At 56.6% G+C, this 14809-nt stretch overlaps 1 protein-coding gene across 5 annotated transcripts in view; it reads left to right on the top strand.

Moving 5' to 3' along the window:
* Positions 1 to 14809, top strand: part of LOC102385908 (protein FAM49A-like) — a 34258-nt gene that overhangs the window by 7332 nt on the left and 12117 nt on the right. For 2 of the 5 annotated variants that reach the window (XM_006019303.3, XM_025198750.1), the window contains exons 1-2: positions 14008 to 14237; positions 14375 to 14455. In XM_006019303.3, the coding sequence (XP_006019365.1) occupies positions 14386 to 14455 (70 nt within the window). In that variant the 5' untranslated portion in view covers positions 14008 to 14237; positions 14375 to 14385. Of the gene's footprint in view, positions 1 to 11856; positions 12250 to 14007; positions 14238 to 14374; positions 14456 to 14809 lie in introns of those variants that run through there. The other 3 variants (XM_025198751.1, XM_025198752.1, XM_006019302.3) reach the window with 3 other exon arrangements.

Here is a 14809-nt window from a genome sequence, read left to right as displayed (position 1 = left end):
GCCCAGCTCAGTAGGACACGCAGGTTAGTGCCATGTATTGGGTATTCACAGCATGGTGCATCTATAGGCTGCCAGCAGGCATCAGGCCCTTGCTGTGCAAGGTGCTGTACATACATATAACAAGGCACTAACACGCCATGATGAGGCTCAAGAGGCAGGCAAGGGGGTACAATGGGCTTTCCCACTCTAGGTCTGCATGGGGTTCATTGCCTGCCCTCCGAGCACACCTTGTGAGCCGTTTCCAAGCCCTGAGCGCCCCACACGGTCTGGATGCTTCCCAGTGCTCCTGAAGCCAGCTGGAGAGGCTTTTAAGTGGCACCACATGGGCATCTCTGCCTGCGGGCGAGACATTGCGAAGCAGCGGTCAGTTTGTACCTCCTCCACCTCGGCCTCTTCAGAAGAGCTCCCTGGCTCCCGCTCTCACCAGTTTACAGCAGGCTGCAACAAGGCGGTGGGGAAGGGGATGTGGACTCGGAGGGCAAGATGCTGCCACAGGAAGCACCTTCCTGCTCCCATAGTCCTCATGACTGCGACCTGCAGCTCTGTGAGGAAGGCAAGATGCCAGCCCACTAATGGCGTCTTTGAGCCATGCTAAGACATGCTGCCGATTGCCCTGGCGATAGAGCAGCTGCTCTCCACAGCCCTGCTCTCCCATCTCCACCCCGCTCCATCTGCCCTGACCCCCAGGGTCTAAAGCCCTAGGCCCTTTCGAAAGCAATGCAGAGTTTGGCTGTCCTCCGTCAGTGGAGGGTCTGGGGGAGGACAGGGCCGAGCCCCTACCCACCCACACCCGCTGGCACATGCCTGAGCCAAACATCCACCCGCCTGAGCTCGACCCCAGTGCTGGGTCTGAGAGCAGGTGCTGCAGATGTGCCCCGAGCAGCCTCAGGAGGTGACTTTCCAGCTCTGGAGAGCATCAGCACAGTGGGTCCGGTGACATCCATCACAGACACCAACCTGGGGTCTAGAGAAAAGTCCACAGGTTTCATCTAGACACTTGGCACTCAGGCCACATTTTAGGAAGCCAAAGCACTGCACAGGCATCAGCTGTTCAGTCTTGGTGGCCCCTGAGAGATGGAGATGCTATAAGACCCTCCCTGTGCAGCTGCCCATGCGCTGTGGGAGATGGGGAGATTCCAGGACCTGTTGGCATTAGAGGCGGGAGGGTGCCCTGGCTAACGTGTGATTCTCCAAGCATTGTAATTCCTGCAATTTGCCGGCTCGCAAGCTGCATGGGATCGCAAGCATCCCTAAGCTGCAGTCCAAGGTAAGGAAGAGAAGGGGGAAACGGATGGTGAGGCTGGAAAGAGAGATGCGGCAAAACCACCCGTCCATCAGGGCACGGCCTATTTGTAATGCACCCAGCCACTGGCTCCTGGCTGACAGTTGCAAAAGGCTTCACCCGTAGCAAGGCTGGCAGGCGTGGGTGCTCTGTGGAGGTGGCCAGACACACGGAGGTGCCGAGAAATGCAAAGTGCCCTGTGTGCTTCCAAAGCCAGGAGAGAGTCTGGCTCTTTTTGCAAGGTGCCACTGGCAGGCTATTGCCAACAAAGGCCTTGCAGTGGTGCCAGCCCCCTTATGTCATTGGGAGTGCCCATGAGAGAGGTGGCAAGCTCGTGCTGAACATGTCAGCAGTATGGTGACAGGATCATCAGGCTCAGGTATGGTTGTCATCTCTTTGGAGCAGTGGCAGCCTTGCCATGGGGCAGCTGGTGCCCTTGGCCCTTCCAGAACACAGGCAGGGACAACTGAACTTCACCCTGGCTACCAGTCGCTTTGGGCAGATGGGGAAGGCAGCCGCTTTGGGCTCCTTCCTGCCTATTCCCTAGACAGCAAATATTGCCCTGACTGATGCCAAGCCTAGGTGCACAGGGCTCACAGGCCCATATCCCACCACAGCCTCTTCAGCTAGAGGCAGAGCCCTGGGACAGCCTGTCCAGAGTGGCCCTTAATGCGTAAGCATCTACACTTAGCTGCCCTGGGCATGGCTGTGCCAGGGCCAGTTATTTACAGAGCGCCATGGCACCACACTGCCAAGGTACTCATTAAAGCATCTGCAAGCACGTCTCACAGAAAGAGGGTAGTGGCTGTGTGAGGGAGATGTTGGTGCTGGCAGAGGTAGCACGGGCACGGAGGAAAGTTCTGATGCTGGGAGCAGCTGCGGCAATGCCAGCGCTGCTGGTTGTTTTGCAGCCCATTAGACTGCCACCAAGACTGACGGGGCTGGTAACAACCATAATTGCAAGGGAACAGGAGATGTATTAACAGGACAGCTCCAGGTTGGGCACTACACCCCCTCCCTGCCAGGGGCACCTGCTCTTGAACACGCCCTGCCCAGCTCACATATGCCAACCCTGGGCACTGTCTCTCGGGCTGCTGTCTCTGTAATGGCCTCAGACACCCTGAGAACAGCTTCACCCCCTCATTGCTGGGCTCAGCACACGTGAGCAGGGGTGAGCAGGGCCTGTGCTGGAGATCGAGAGGAGCCGTACACATGTATCCCCTGAGCAGATCCTGGATGGACTCTGAGCAGGACACTGGAGAACCATGAGTGGGGAGAGCACAACAGCTTGGACAACCAGCTTCTCCACCTCCAGGTCCCCCTGTGCAATACGGTGCAGTGGGGAAAGGCTTGGTGAAGTCAGGCTGCCTACAGTACCCAGGTGTAGAGAAGGATGGGCAGATAGATGGGAGGGCGTTTGTTCTCCCATGCTCAGGGTAGGGATTGCGCTGGGCTGCTTCACAGACCTGCTTGGGCAAAGATCAGCCCTTCAAGGGGTTATCTGATATAGAGAGCAAGAAGCTTGGCTGACAGCCCCTCCTGGAGAACCGCCATAGGCAGATCTTACTCAAACAGGGCCCTTCCCCTCTGCATCGTGCACAGGGACCTGCCACCAGCCATCACTGCCAACAGCATCCTCCCCTTGCAGCTCCGGCCAGCACCCTAACCAAGAGGGCAACAGGGGATGATACCCGGCAAGGTGACACCACTAGCAGAGGGGCCCAAAGGCCGGCTCACCATGACCAGTAAGGCAACCCAGGCCCACCCTCACCTGCTGGAGGCAAACACCTGCAGAAGACAATGCAAATACAGCACAGCCAGAAGGGCTGCGGGCACTCACTTTGGACAGCCTGATTTATGCAAAGCCCTATGCAAAGTGCAGTGGCTTTCATGCCTCTTGGGCAGCTGCCCTGGAGATACCCAGATGCTGCAAATTGCTGCATTGGGCCAGGCAGTGTCCCCTATAGCAGGGGAACCATTCACAACCTGCGTTCCAGGAGAGAGGCTTTGAGTCTTCTCCCAGTACAGGAGAAGCCCAGGGTTGGTGCCCTAGAGATCCAAATGTCAGCTCTGCAGGGAAACCCTGGTGGGTCTTTAGGCAGGAAACCCCTGCCAGGAGAAATGACCCTTCCCCACTGCACATGACGATGCCTTGCACTTGCAGTACATGGCACTGTTTGACTAAAGATCTCCACACCACTTATGCACATTAAATCAGCAGAGCCATATCTCATCCTGCATCCTTTCTGGGCATGGGGAAACTGAGGCTGGAAGGGGTTGCTCAGCAAGTTGGTTGTACATATACAGTTCTCCTGACTCCCAGGCCTGTGCTATAGCCAGCATGGGGTTATTACCATGCAACCATCCTCCCTCTGCCTTAACCACCTCCTCTATGCCTGTACAGCCAGCAACCTGCAGTCTGTGGCCATTGGTACTGGGTGCCCTACACACTCACAGGCCACTAGAGCCCCCTCTAGTAACAAGTACACACAAGGTCAGGTCCACCCCAAGCTGACCAGCCCAGACCCCCTGCCCAAGCTGAGGGGAGAGAGTGAATCAGCCCACGCAGGGAAGGTGAGATCAGTGATGAGGATGCTAGTGGTCATGTCAAGACGTGTCAAGGGATTTGCATTCAGCATGCTTGCACCTTCCAGTGCCAAGAGACCTTGGAGATGCCCGCTGATGGCATTTCCTTTGCTCTCTCCGGCTGGCTCCTCCAGGACGCCAGTGGCTGAGTAGCGACGATAGAGCTGGCAGCTTCCCACCCTTCTAGCTGCTGCTTCTCTCCTCAGGGTGGGACAGTCCCAAGCACAGATCCTAGAGGCAGCTGAGCCCACCTGTCCAGTAGGAAGCACTCGGGGGTGTCCTCCCCCTGCGGTCTCACTTCAAGGGTCTCATCTTGCTCAGGGCTCTGGGAACACGCATGCGAAATAGCAAGCAGCAAGAGCCGCTCAGTACTTTGCAAGAAGCCCTCAGTGCCTGGCAGGATCAGCCTCTTACCTTTGCCTGCTGTACACGAAGTCCAAGCCCTAGGAAATCCCAAGCCCCGTGTTACAAGAGCCTCTCCACGATGAGGCCATGCTCCCCATGGCACGTGGGAATGGGAAACATTTGCATTACTGACGATCTGTTATAGCATCGCGCTGCATTTGGGCCCAAAGCCTCCACTGGCATAAACCGACTCGCCGCTACAGGAGCTCCGATGATCTACACCAGCTGAGAGCCGGCTCCAGGGTGCTACTACTCCCATTACAACCGCAGCGAGGACATGCAGAAGCGAGGAACAGTTGCATCAGTTTTGTTATCTCCCTGCAGGGAGGGAGGAACCGTCTCTCTGCATGCCAGCATCGAGGAGAATAATTTGTCTCTTCATAAAGATTTCGTCAAGACCTCATTTAATTCTCCAGTAGCACAAAATTCCCGGCAGGCACCAGAGTAATTTATTCTAAATGAAACCAGGTTTTATTCGGTGAGAGCCACTGGAATCAGGAGTCAGAGCCTTTGTTGCTGATAAGGCCAAGATCTTTTGCATAATAGGATCGTATGGACTATCAGCCTGGCATCGCTTCACCTCTTACAGGGGAGACTGGCCCGGGGGGGTGAAGATAGGGCTACTATTAATTTTTATTTTTTGAGACAGGCTAAGGACCCTGTTCTCCTCCTGAGGAGATCGAAGGCACTAAGGAGGCAGCTGTCAGGAGAAGGGGCAGCTGCCCTGGGTTGGAAGAGAGGCCGAGACGGTCCCATCTGCACCCAGGCATCCCTAGCACGCGACAGGGATTATTCAAGCTCAACACCAACGGCCTTCTCAACCCAAAGAGCCTTCCCTCTGCACCGTGTTAATTAGCCGGGAGCAATTGCAGTCTGTTAAATACCAGCTTTGGCTTTAAATAACAGGAAAGTGGTGAGAAACAGCAGAGTGTCACAGCTCCCGGCCCGACGGCGTAGGTAGGGGTGCCTGGCTGGAGAGGGAGCGGGCCACGTCCCACCTTGTGTTACTCTGTGTTAAGCTGCTGGGTTTATGCCAGCAATGCCGAGACCAGAGTTAGTCTCCCAGGGGCAGGTGCAGCAATAGGCCAGGCTAAAAGGGTTGTTAACTGAGTAAGCCCAGTATCAGCTGGTGTCTGAGCCTACCTGCAGCTGGGTGTGGTCTGGCCCACTCCTTATATCCACCTTTCAGTGGGCTCTGTGGGCTTCCAGCCTGCAGGGAGAATTTAGCATGATCGGGGTGGGCGTTGGGACAGGGGAGCATTAATGGCATCTTAACCTCGGCTTCCCTCTGAGCCAGCATGGCACATCACCCACCTGTCCCCACCTGGACACTGCACAGAAGAGTCACCCCTAGCACCAGACCATCAACATTAAGAGGAAGAGGGTGGGAGCAGCGGGGGGAGCGGAGAACCCGCCTCCTTTCTGCGTGCTTGGTTGTCTGTCTCCCCCCCGTTGTCGCTGGACTCAGACCGAGATGGGAAGCACATCGGGGCAGGAACCACCATCCTGTTCTGTGTCTGTGCAGCAAATGGGGTGCAAATGGGGCTTCTAGGTAGAGCAACACCCAGTTCCTCTGGGGAGCTTACCCTGGTTGCTGGCCCTGTAGAAGAGCCTCTTGTGAGCTCCCCTGTTATTTTCCTCGTCACCCAGCACAGCTGAGCAGTGACACCTTGGTCCAGGGGCAGCGCTTCCACTGGAAAGAGGAAAAAAGAGTTAATGCTACTTAAGGCAAAGAAGTTCTCTCCAAGTCACCTTGGCAGCTCGAGGCTCTCTGATGACTCTCTATGGGGCAAAAGAGCCCCTCATTGAGGAGTGTTCGGGGCGGCATCTTGTACTGGACCAATTGCACAGTTGGGAGAGACGTTAGACGAGCTTTGGAGCACCAGGTGCCTTTCACTCTCCCAACTGTACGGTTGGGCCAATAGAAAGAGATCACTAAGAAACCCCTTGCTTCTCTCTTGTGCCTCAGTTTGCCTGTCTGCAGAAGGGGTTAACAGAACATCCTGATTTCAGAGGAGCGTTGTGAAGATTGAAACGTCCGAGGTGCTCAGATAATACCGTCATAGGAGTTCATGCAGGAGCCGGGGATAGATGCATGGCCCAAACCCTCCCTGATCATCGTGGAGTTATGCTGGGGCTAAACAGCCCCTTGAGTTCGATCGGATCGTCAGTTCATGCAGATATGGAAAATCCAATAAATAACTCAACTCGCTTTGGATGTTTTGGGCAGGCAGGGGGTACTTCTCGCCACCGCACAACAGAAGAGGGAATCCTGTTATTAGCTCCTGGCAGCGTGCTAGAGACCCAGACTCTCCTGGGATGCAGAGCGGAGGAAGCAAGCAAGAAAAAGAATTACCCAGGAGGGCATCCGGGGAGCTCGGGGGTGGGAACAGCGGGAGCTTGGTTCAGTGTTGCCTGACCTGAGGGATCTCCTGGTGAGGGGAGGGAAGTAGCTCAGCAGGACGGCGGGGGCAAGCCTTCCCTCCCACCTCTCCGTCGGCTGCCTCTCACCGAGCTAACTCGGTAGCCGGGCTGCAAGATGAGGCCATAAAGCCTGGGTCGCAGGCGGCTTGGAGGAGCAGGGAGAGACAAGTACTTGGATCAGAGGATAATCCAGACCAGGGGCTGGGGCTGCTGGAGAGGGTCCAACCCAGACAGCCCAAGTCGAGTCCTAGCAAGATCCATGTCTGTGGTGAGGGCAGTGCCAGACGACCCAGGACACCCAAGCCGGGCAAGGAGGAGTGGAAAGCCATGCAGGGACCAGGCTGAGGGGGGACAAGTCCAGCTGCTGCAGTTCGGGAAGTGCTGAGTAGCCAAAGCCTGAGTGACATAGTGGGCCCGGACTACTCTGCAGCCAGTGAGCTGGTGTCCCTCTGAAACCAGGTGGCTTTGCTGAGGGCACGGGCTGCCTTGTAATAGAGAGTTTGGCTGGAGGGAGGTGGAGGGACATGCCAGCGCCTCTCCTGGCACAGTCCGAGGGGAACAAGTGGGTGGAGGGGAGCGGTAACTCAAACTGTGCCACTTACTCACTCGGTGTCCCCAGGCAAGTCCCTTCACCGCCTCGGTGCTGCTTGCTTGCAGTCCTTCTCCTCCTGTCCAACGAAGCCCATCTCCGCGGCTGTTGCAGGGATGAGCTGACTAGTGAGTTTACAGGAGGGGAAAGCTAAATATTACTGTGCAATAGAGCGCCGTCCTCCCCCAGAAGGCTTCTGCTCAGATGTCAGCCTGCAGCGCTGGCAAGCTGATAGTAACAAGGCATGGAGTCCCTCCACGGAGGACTGGACGGCTTCCAAATGCCGCCAAAGCCTGGCGATAAAGAGCAATGGAGGCAAATGAGGGGACTGCCCAAGGAACAGAGATGCCGGGAGCAAGGCCGCTCTGCCCACGGGTGATGGGGCTTGGGTGCCTTCGTGGAAAGCACTCCACAAACCGTGCCCGTCAGGACGCCAAGGGGCATCACCACAATGGGAGTGAGGACCTCCAGCCCCAAGTGTGGCCACTCTGGCTGGCGGGGTGGGGTGGCCTTTAGTTTGGGGAGGCCAGGCCAAAAGAAGGGACTTTGTAAAAGCAGCACCTCACCCCTCAGCCTTTGCTGGTGGCAGCAAACGGGCCCTTCGTGCCACCACCCTGCAGGCTCGCGGAGGGTGAGCTGGGCTCTACCCATCAAGAGGAGGGTGCAGCTATTCCCAAGGGCAGAGTCATCGCTCCCAAGGATGAGATGCAAAACAGAAAGAGCCAGCTTGGCCCCAGACCCCAGGGGGGTTTGCAGAGAGACGAAGGTTGAACTCGCCAGCTGAAGGAGGTGGCTGAGGAGTCACCGAGACAGCCCAGACTCCAGCACACTTCTCCGGCAGTCACCGCTCCCACTAGGACTGAACTCCATCAGGCCTCGAGGGATGCAGCGACCTTTTCAAGGGAGGAACGAAGGTCAGGATCCAGGAGAGCAAATGCAGTGGACGAGGAGGCAGAGATGGGGACGGGCTGCTGGGGGGCCATACACCTAACGTTACCGAGCACCCGTCTGACGCCTGCATTGGGAGGTTGTCCTCTTGCTGGCCTGGTGCAGAGATGCTGACAATGAAAAACTCCCATTCACCTCAACCGGAGCTGCAAGCGCTCTGCATGCATAGCTACAAGGCCGCGGGCTGAGTGGAGAGAGTCAGGACTTGTGCTGAAACTATTTCTTTTAGGACTAGAAACTGCTCGGCCACCCAAATGACTATTTTGGCAGGACATTTCATTCAGGCAAAAGCTTCGCAGCGTCTTAGAGGAAAACTAGAAACTGAGCACACTGCGTTTTTGCTTAAAAACATAATCCCATTCATACAAATAATTCTGCGTTCAATAAAAAGCTTGGGTTTCAAGCCCAAGTATTTTTTACCGACTACCGAACCATTTCAAAATTGACTGAGTTGGCAAAGCTTTCCAAGCTCACCACATTTGCTGTGTTTCAGTTTCATTAAAGAGAGAAACACCGAGCAAAACGTTTTCCAGGCAATCTGGAAGGGATAAAAATTCCCGACAAAACATAAATGTCTGCTTACCGACTCTAATGAATGCAGAGTGCCCCCAGCTTTATTGCAATGGCTCATTTTTCTCTGCTTGCGTTGCTGCTCCATGCGCACGGGCCCAGATCCCTTTGTGTCAGGTGCTGTACAAACCCAGAGCTGTTTTTCCTTGGCATTTAAAGATAATTTAATGACACAGAGAAGAGTGTGTCCAGAAAATCTAGTTCCCAGCTTCTGATGGATCCCAACCCGATCCTTTTCCATCAGGAAAGATGCTGTAGTTACTATCCTCCAGGCTGCGTTCCCCCTCCGCCCCTCCATTATATTACGGATGAAGTTTGAAACTCAGCTCAAGTGCAGCAGGGGAGAGACAGCGAAAAACAGAGAAGAGGGCTATGGTTCCCGGCTGCAATTCAGCATGCTGTGCCCCATGCTCCCCTACAGAGTGAATATACCATGGATTTTTCCAAAAGGAAATGATTTCAAATCATTATTATTTGCAGCTCCCAAAGGCTGCGGCCAGGGCTGGGCTGCAATGAGTCGGGGCACCACACATACACGTAGTATGGGAGAACTCTGGCCCTGAGGAGTTTGCAATTGAGGTAGAGAAAATGTAGGAGAAAAGAAGTACTCTTGGCTTTGTGGCTTGGGCAGGGAATTAAGGCATGGGCAGGGAAAGGGATCTTGTGTCCGGGACTGGAACGAACCTGCCTGAGCTCTAAGCCGGTGCCTTAGCTACGCACCCCAGCTTCCCCGCTAGCAGCCAGCCTGGCTTCTCTGCCTGTGCCTCGGGGAAGGCACACTCCTCCCCAGCATGCCCAGGAGAGGGAGCCGGGTCACGCTCCAGACGGACCTTGTCACGGCCTTCAAGCTCCTTTAGGTTTACTCTGATGGTGACGGGCAGTTCCTTAAACCGAAGGACTCGAGCTCAGCATGCTCGCTCGGTCTCATGCCGGCGTCTTGTGGGGAGCTCCAGAGAGAACTAGTGGTTCATTGCAGCCCAGCCTGTCCTCCTGCTGTGCAAAGCACCTCTCGGCCTCAAGTCGGACAGAACGTAGCTGAAGAGCAGGGGCATTTCCGCCTCGTTACACAGCGGTTTGCTCTGTGCGATAGGACGGTGCCAAGAGTAGATCTTTAGTTCTTCTATTTGGGTCACTTAGCATTTTCTCCTCTGCAGCGCCCCAGGGTGCCAAGGCGTCTCTGAGATTTTGTTCTCTCCCATCCTATGAACCGGGAACGCAGAGCCTCACACCGGGGTGGGGAACTCCCTCTAAGCCGAAGATCAGGGAGGGAGTCTTGCATCTAAGGGGCAAGCACGCCGCGACAGCGCACCGGCATCGTTGAATGCAATAATGCCAAACAAGACGGAAAGGGGGAAGTAAAAGGGAATTGGCAGGCTTTCCCCCATGGTGCCGAGCAATACAGAGCAATACATTCAAAGCTTTGTTTCAGGCCCGATGTTCATCCCATGCTGCTGAGCCTCAAAGGATCCCACCCTGCCAGGGGGGTCCAGGAGGGGATCATTTGATAGCAGTCCCAGGAGGACAAGTCAGCGTCCACCCACAGCCCCGGAGCAGCTAGATGTTTCTGCCAAAATGCTCAGTAGGGCTGACATTTAACTTATCATGATCTAGCTTTGAAGTTCACCGCCCATGGAGATGGCTGCCTTCTGGCCCTCTCTGGGTTACCGATTCCCAGTGCAGACTCGAGCCTGTCATGCCGATAAGGAGAGATTCTGGCTTGTGTTTTTGCAATCATCGTCTGCCCCCCCAGAGGACGGCAACACCCACCGGACCCAGAGCGAGCCAGTGCTTTTCTACCACACTTGGTCACAAGTGGTTTCTGTTGGCAGCTGGGCTGAACTTGCTGGTTTCTGTGCTCCCATCAAACCCAGGGCACCTGGCAATGCTGAGAAGCCGTGAACCCACAGGAACCAAAACCAAGGAGAGGGTTGTATTCACTTCTCCCAGCACAACGTCGGCCTGCCGTGCACAATTAGTTCAAGACGCCTGACTCTTCCTGGAAGGGCACGGTACCTGGAAGTGCCAGTGAGCAGGCCAGGCCAGCCGCTAACCGCTGGGGCATGAGCAGCAACATCTGTTTGCCTAGGTAGGCGCTCTTGGCTCCTGTGCCGACCACCCGTGAACGGCACCTTGGAGAAACCAGCTGGGCAAGCAGATCGGAGGCACCAAGTCTAAATGCAAGGGCATGGGGGCCTTCCTTCCCGGTGCTCCAGTCTACAGCGCCTTCTTGTCCCATCTCGCAGGGAGCAACAGATTGAGGCAGCAGCGCTGCAACCTGCAAAAGCGCAGTCCTCCGGGCTGTTGTAGGAGAGCCGGTGGTTACGGCGTTGGCAGAGTGATTCAGTCCTTCTGCAGATGGCGTTTCAGTCCTAGCAAGGGATCCATCAATGAAGCCGCTACCTCAGGTTACCTTCGCCCTGGGCTGCAGGTAGCCAGTGCCGTTTAATGAGCTGGTAGGAAACCGCCACAGGGAAATGAGCCCGTCCAGTCCCCTGAAGGCTGCTGTGAGGACGGCAAAGTCGAGCCTGGAGAGAGACACGTCACGGCGGGCTCAGACATCCCTGCCCGTCGTCTCAACATGCCGGAAGCGCTCGGGTATTTGTCCCTCCTCGCTCTCGACAGACAGGAGAACTGCAGGCGCTTCGGGCACTTAGGGAAGGGCTGGGGGACAATGTCTTCAGGAAGGATTTCAGCTGTTGCCGTCGCGATTGGGAGACCTCAGCGCCAAAATGAAGCGGCTCGACTACAACTTGCTCTGTGCCGCTCAGGTCTCTCGTACTTGCCCGCTGTTTTGCAAGGAGGGCCAGGCTGACTTGCCTTACGTAACAGGAAAGCACAGGCTATGGGCAGTGGTGCTCACCCTTTTGGGCCCGTGGGCTGCATTGGGCCCTGCGTGCTGGGACCAGGCCCCCTGCATGCCCAAATCAGGCCCCACTGGCCAGGATCAGGCCCTGAGCCACTCTGTGTGCCCAGGCTAGCATATAGGGCCACACTATCCAGCCTGTGGGGCTCCCCAGGGGTCTGGAAATCGGGCAGCAGGGAGCAGCAACTGGGGATTGAGCACCCTTGGGCGATGGGGTTGTCAGATATAATGCTCAGGGCCTACCGCCGTACAATACCACTGGCTGACCCCTGAGCAGGTGACCTCTTAGCTTGTGCCCCATTTCCTTCCTCCAGGATGAGAAGGTTATGGGCAACTCAGTAGGGCTCTATGGTGCTCCCACAGCAAAGCCAGGGTCTGGTCACTGGGATAGATCCCCTCCACCACCATCAGCAGGTTGGATGGGAACTGCTTAGCTCAGGCGGATGGTCTAAACTTGGAAGCCTCCCGTGATGCCCCGTGTCTCCTTCTCTCTGCAGGTTTCTGCCAGCTGATGAAGTGATTTATGAGCATTAGACAGCCCCTGTTCCTGCCATAGAGGTCACCGAAGCATCAGAAACCAAGGTAAAGACAACAGATGCCCAACTCACGGCCACACAGACGGCTTCTGCGCTAGACAGGGCATTTACCGCTGGGGAGCTCGCAGGTAGACTAGGTCCAGCAGGAGACGCAGGGTACGGGCGCTGGGGGGAGTGCCCTCAGGCCCAATGCTGGCAGCAAGTGATGCCTAGATATGTGGACAACGTGTTTTCATTGCACCGAACGCTGCCGGAGGGGAAGCAGACAGAAACCCTGCTCCCAGCTGCCTGAGTCGCTTCAGGAAGAGCTCCCTTCTGCACCACGGGCCCAGAAATTAGGAAGTTCCCTAGAAGTGCTGGCTCTAGGCTTGGAATTGCTCAGCTGAAATACCATAGTGAGTAGCACAGCAGGGCCCCAGGGCCCTGTCTGTAGATGGCCCAGTGTCTGTCTGCGTAGGACAGAGCATCGAGATGCCCCCTGAGTATAAAGCGAACCCAGGGCCTTGGTGCCCTGAGCTTGGGGTCCCTGTCGCAGGCAATGCCTGGGGAAGAGGGAAATTAAGACAGCAAATGGACAGAGAGAGGGTGAGACATTGGGCTGTGACCTCACGGGGGTCTCTTTGCAGTGGGAGGGGGGTTAGGGTCTTCTACTAAGGGAAGCACTGGGAATCCAGCCTGCTGCTATCGTAATAGGCACCGCATCATGCAGCCCCATTCGGGCACTGGCCTGGCTCCATTTCCAGTGCCGTCCAGACCCTCCCGTGCATGGTGACTAGCTCCCAGCCTGGATTTAATCCGTGGCTAGTTCATTCCCATTTGTTCTCACACCAGCGGTGCTCGTGAGCAGCACGTGCTCTCCCCTCCCCGTGGTCTTTGTAGACAGTAAGGCTGTCCCCACTCAGCCCCTGGCTTCTAGGGCGAACAAGGCCACGCTTCTGTAGCTTGCTCTCTTTTGAGCCTCCCCCTAGCCCTCTTCTGTGCTAGCTGTAGTTTGAATGTATTTTTCCTGACTGCGGGTGACCAGACCTATGTGCAGGCTATTGTCTCATGCAATAGCACCGATACCTCGGCTGATAGACCCACAGCCTCCCAGCTGCAGGGCTCCCCTCTCGCTGGAGACAGGATTATTCTCTACCTCTACATTGCTAAGCGAAGGCACGCTAGGGTCCCTTTGGGTCTGTCAGTGCCGCATCCTCTGAACTGGGCAGGTCCCAAAGGTGGCTCGGGCAAGGAGCAGCCCTGCCAAGGGGAAAAGAGACCCTTGCCTGGGAGTCAGGAGAGCTCCTGGCTCTGCCACCAACTTGCTCGGTAACCCTGGGCAAGTTACTTCACCTCTCACTTCCCCCACCTCTGACAGGGGAGGATAACACCCCAATAAAGAGCAGTGCATTGAGCACCTGGAGTCAGCGTGGGCCCCAAGGAGCTGAATCCCAGCTTGGCCCCGGGTCTTTTGTGGAACCGTCCCACGCGGGTTCCCAGAAGCTGCCTGAGGAAGTGCAGAGTCTCTGTGCTTACAGGAGCAGGGGTTTTCCAGGCCCAGCCAGACCGCTAGTGGGGCTCTAGGGGGGAGCTCTCCCCTCCTGGAAGGTTTTCAAACCACCAACAGAACAAGCCCCAAGCAAATGGGAGACATCAGAGGCGAGAGCCTGCACGGGAGGCTGGTGGGCTCCAGACGCTGCTCTGGATAAGAAGAAAGGCTCAGGGGGGTGGCAAGGCAGCCGGCGGCCCACACAGGAAGCACGAGGTGCAGTATAAGCTCGCCGCTTCCCTTCCAGCCTCCAAAATAGAAAAACAGAAGTATGTGTCAGGGCGGGGGGAAGCAGTCGCGTTTCCGCGTACACACACACTTACCCGGAGCGCGAGGGGAACGCACGCAGCCCGTGGGGACGCACCGTGCCACGGCCCGTGACATGCCCGGCTTCGCCTGCCTCTTACCTGCTAGCACGCCCCAAAGCCCCTAGCTGGGAAGGGAGGGAAGCAGAGCAGACGCAGAGGTGTGTGGAGAGGGACGACCCACCTGCCGGGCACTCGCAGGTAAGTCCGCCAGCGGGTGGGCCAGGCAGGGGGTGTCAGGCAGGTGCGAGGAGCCTGCGAGGGCAGGGGTGGGCGCGGGGTCGTGCTGGTCCTCTCCTGCTTGCGCTGCTGCATTCTGTTGTGTTTCTCTCGCTCAGGTCTGCTGGCCATGGGCAACCTGATAAAGGTATTGGGCAAAGATTTAGAAAACTGTCCTCATTTTTTCCTGGATTTCGAAAGTAAGTCCTGTGCTCAGGGTGGGGGGATTTCTGTGGCTGCTGGCGGGAGGAGCCGCTGCTCTCGAAAGACAAGGATAAATTCACATGCTGCAAGGTTGGGGGGTGGGGGTGACACCCAGGCCTCATCAGCCTTTGTCACATCCCTGGGCTGGGACAGGGGCCACCTCCTGGGCCAGAGGAGACGGTCTCCTCACTGGGCCTGGGCAGGGATGGCAGCTCCAAATGTCGGGCCAGGCAGTGCAGGGAAGGATGCCAAGAGGCCCTCTTACCCAGTTGCCCCTACCACCCATCCCATCCCATCTCCACCCCAGCAGGGACGCAGCGGGGAGCAGAAAGCTCTCCCACGGAAGGAAT

The sequence above is a fragment of the Alligator sinensis genome, unplaced genomic scaffold (assembly GCF_000455745.1).
Source record: "Alligator sinensis unplaced genomic scaffold, ASM45574v1 scaffold337_1, whole genome shotgun sequence".
NCBI classification, from domain to species: Eukaryota; Metazoa; Chordata; order Crocodylia; family Alligatoridae; genus Alligator; species Alligator sinensis.
The sequence above is the reverse complement of the archived record's forward strand: the minus strand, read 5'-3'. Positions and strand labels throughout refer to the sequence as shown.